The sequence below is a fragment of the Bidens hawaiensis genome, unplaced genomic scaffold (assembly GCF_021521415.1).
Source record: "Bidens hawaiensis isolate Kalapana, Puna unplaced genomic scaffold, B.hawaiensis_p1.1 tig00004973_1, whole genome shotgun sequence".
NCBI classification, from domain to species: Eukaryota; Viridiplantae; Streptophyta; class Magnoliopsida; order Asterales; family Asteraceae; genus Bidens; species Bidens hawaiensis.
Genome location: NW_027491313.1, coordinates 1,153,990 through 1,157,803, shown reverse-complemented (window position 1 = coordinate 1,157,803; position 3,814 = coordinate 1,153,990). Strand labels below are relative to the sequence as shown.

At 35.0% G+C, this 3,814-nt stretch overlaps 1 protein-coding gene across 2 annotated transcripts; it reads right to left on the bottom strand.

Annotated features, from left to right (window-relative positions):
- Nucleotides 1-647: 647 nt before the first annotated feature.
- On the bottom strand, nt 648-3,605 carry LOC143628414 (ras-related protein RHN1). 2 transcript variants are annotated; one of them, XM_077098021.1, is made up of 8 exons: nt 3,514-3,605; nt 3,361-3,438; nt 3,097-3,264; nt 2,895-2,943; nt 2,709-2,782; nt 1,691-1,784; nt 1,088-1,188; nt 648-840 (listed from the first exon to the last, which is right to left on the bottom strand). In XM_077098021.1, exons 1-7 carry the CDS (start codon nt 3,556-3,558, stop codon nt 1,088-1,090), a joined length of 609 nt encoding a protein of 202 aa, XP_076954136.1. In that variant the 5' UTR covers nt 3,559-3,605; the 3' UTR covers nt 648-840. The 2 variants fall into 2 exon arrangements, with proteins under 2 accessions (XP_076954136.1, XP_076954135.1); XM_077098020.1 differs by lacking the exon at nt 648-840 and having other exon boundaries at nt 949-1,188.
- Between the last annotated feature and the right edge of the window lie 209 nt (nt 3,606-3,814).

Sequence of the window (3,814 nt, the reverse complement as noted above, 5' to 3'; positions counted from 1 at the left end):
CAGGAAATCCAACAGGAAAATTGATGCAAGATCTCATGGAAGGGGAAACAGGTGGTAATTGAAGCCTTTTAATTTTCCTTATGAATCAAATATGAACAATTTGTGGGTGGTTTGTTTTGTTACTTGAAACATTAAGATGAATTGTATCTTTTTTGTGGGTAAAAGATTGTGTGAATCTAATGGTTGGCACTTTTTTGTCACAAAAATGTTGACTATAATTTGGCTCACTCAACACCACTATATGATCTCACTTTTAATATAAAGTGTGTGTAGAAACAAAGATATCACTTGAAATGTATATAAAGTAAAAGATTAAGTCTGCAGCAACAAGATCGCTTATGTCAACTCAAAAACAAGTATGCATTGTTTCATTTAGGTGATGTTATTGTTTTAAAATTGAAGTACAACTTGTTGATTGGCTCAAACTTGCCACTGTCAACCCTGGATCGCGCATTATGCCTTCGTCCATGGGCTCGTCTCTTAATCAAATGTTTGATCGTTCAGATGAATATCTGAATAAACATACAGATATGTCATGAACTGATTTCTCGTTATTTTCATGTACTACGCCATAGCCATGAATATAATGTTGGTATCCTATACAAGATGACACCACAACTCAACCCATCAACACACATACACCTCGCCATCTATTAGAACATAACCACAACATCATCTTCATAACAACAATCAGTAAACAGTCATTTGCATGTCATTTACATATTCAAACAAGAAACCCCACCACAAATTCACATTCTTTAACAAACAATGAGAATGCCAAGATTCCATGAAACCGTAGGCTGCTTCCACGTTTGTATCATAGTTACAGTTAAATCATACCTGTCATCAGGGTTATATCCGATATCATAACAAAATTAATTGTTTATGTTATAAATCATTCAAAGGTTTGATTGAGGGTCAAGCTAGTAATTCAAAAAGCACATAACTAACAAGGACAACTACCCACGTAAACCTTTTATTAATACCAAATTTTCGAGCTATCCAGTAAGAGTTTCAAACAAATGCGCATAAAGAAACAAAAACCACTACAGAATATAATAATATCAATCGAGAATGAAGACATTACTTATGAACAGCACGATGCAGCTCGGGCCCCTTCAGCTGGTCTGTCAACAAGAACCATGCCAGCTGGATTTTGAGTAGGTTGAGCTCTAGGGAGTCTCTTGGCTGTTTCAAAAAAAAATAATAATAAAAAATAAAAATCGTAGCTATATTAAGATTTATAAATTAAAAGGTGCAGGTTTTTCATCATCATCATCATCATCGTACTCAGTATATCCCACCAATAGCAATGCTATGGTAGGGTCTGAGGAGGGTAAGATGTAGACAGCCTTACCTCTATCCCATAGGGATAGAGAGGCTGCTTCCGGTGAGACCCCTGGCTCGATAGTAGTTTTGCATCAAGCCTTGGACATAAGGCACATAGCACTCAATCATCGGGACACCGGCTGATCAGTGCATGTGCCCTTGTCTTTCGGCTATCAACGCCACCACATGATGCCTGATTAACCTTCCGCCACTTTTAACGTTATTTTCACGAGATTAGTAAAATAACGTCAAAATTAGTGCAATTTTACTTTTGCCCACCCGAGGGTTCACACATATATACATTATATGCGCGCACCGCAAAAGGTGCAGGTTTTTAAAGATTCTAAACAGAAAAGCATACCTATTTCATGAAATATGTCATTAACATTTGCAGCAGTTTTAGCAGACGTCTCCATGAAGAAAAGACCATTCTCATCTGCATACGCACGAGCTTCCTGTATGACAAATTACTAATTATTGTAAGAGACGAGTATAAGAGTATTTTAGGGACGTGGTAGGTATATTACTAGTTAACTGTTATTAAATTATTTGCATGTAAAGTCCAGTGTTGCGATTGTTATTGGACACACAGTTGATACAGCTTATGATGCAAGTTAAATTAGCTACATTTAGAAGTCCAGTCAAATATGCAATTTAAAAGAACTCCTGCATTAACTGAAAACATTTATTTTTCAGAATAACCAACTATTGTACTCTTCAAAGAATGTGAATTCTCAACACTAAACACCCTTTTAGAAGTTATTCTATTTACAACTAATTGTTCTTCACAAAGACAAACAATAAAAAAACAACACTAAGAGATACTTTGGGGACCTAGCCCTGCAATTAAGTTGTTTTGTTGAATGTTACAAATGCAGCATAAGCTTTCAAATGGATGATGTCATGTGACTAATAAAGGCTAGATAGTTTGGATAGTACATATATATCCATAGTGAGTTAGTGACATGGCAATGAAGAGGAATGCGCAAATATACTGGATGTAAACTATTGAAGGAAAAGTAAAAAATAAAAAATAAAAATACAAATAATAATAGCAAGAGAGGTCCAGCAACATGTCAATTAAATTCAGGCGAAGAAAGAATCATATATCATGTCATTTATGTTTTAAAAAGTGTAAAATCAAAAACAGGGTCACAAAAAGATAGATTTAAACATATTAAAGTAAAAAACAAAATGCTCCAGATTAGTGTTTTCCAGTTAAGAAAGGTAGAGTACATGTAGCAGTTGAGTTCATTCAAGGTGCAAAGCAAAAAAATAAAAATAAAAAAAATGACCATTTTGTGAGGAAAAAAAATGAGTTTCCTTTCTTCTTCTAAGAGTCAATTTCAATTAAGTAAAAACAAGTAAAAATTACATACTTCTGCAGTCACTTTTCTCTTGTCTTCCAGATCAGCTTTGTTGCCAGCAAGTGCCATAACCATGTTAGCATTGCCTGCACCAGTCACACATGATATACAATTTGATTTAACAATTAAAGTATCTTCTAAACTATTTAGTCTTCTGCTTATGAAACCTAAAGTAGATGATATCAGCAGCCTGCTCACCTTGTTTTTGAAGTTCTTGAACCCACTTTTTAGCGCGTGTAAAGGAATCCTAAAAATAGTCAAACAAACAAACAGCAAGAGAATTCAATTTCCAAACACAATAAAAATATTCAAAATCAATCAGCTCTGCCTCTCTCCAACCAGATACAGACAAAATTCTATAAAAAGCTTCAATTCAACCAAATAACAATAACAATCATACCGCGCTAGTGATATCGTAGACGATAATTGCGGCGGCAGCTCCCCTGTAATACATAGGAGCCAGACTATGGTACCTCTCTTGACCAGCAGTATCCCAGATCTCGAATTTGACAGTGGCATCGTTCACAGCTAGGGTTTGGGAGAAAAAAGCAGCTCCGATGGTGGATTCCTGTAAATACAAATACAATCCGATCACATAATAATAATAATAATGAAATTGAAACCCTAAAAGGCAAGGTCAACGTTGAATTGAGAAATTAATAACCTGGAATTCAAGGAATTGGCCTTTGACAAAGCGTAAAACAAGACTGGATTTACCAGCTCCCATGTCTCCAAGCAAAACCTACAAATCAAGGCAGCTTATGATGAATAAAGTAAGGAATCAAGAAATTGAATGAGTGAGTAGAGTTATAATTACGAGTTTTGCATTGAGATTATTGTGAGCAGCAGCGGCGGTGGCCATAATGATACGATCGAGGTGAAGGTTAATGAAAGAAAGAGGGGTTTTTGTTTTTGGGTTGAAGGTAAAAAATAATATGGAGGTGGAGTCAGGAAGGTTTAATGAATATGAATCAGGACAGGTGGTGGTGACTGACGATAATATAAATATATATTAATAAAGATAATATATTTTCAGTAGATGTACAAATTCTTTAAACAACCATCAACATATTCATTTTGTTAATAAACAAACATGAAGAAGAAGAAGAAACTCTGTT

Coding starts and splice junctions, on each gene's coding strand:
- LOC143628414 (XM_077098021.1), bottom strand. CDS start 3,558: ATGGCCACCGCCGCTGCTGCTCACAATAATCTCAATGCAAAACTC. Junction 2,944..3,096: donor TCTACGATATCACTAGCGCG/GTATGATTGTTA, acceptor GACTATTTTTAG/GATTCCTTTACACGCGCTAA. Junction 1,189..1,690: donor TGACATATTTCATGAAATAG/GTATGCTTTTCT, acceptor TTTTTGAAACAG/CCAAGAGACTCCCTAGAGCT.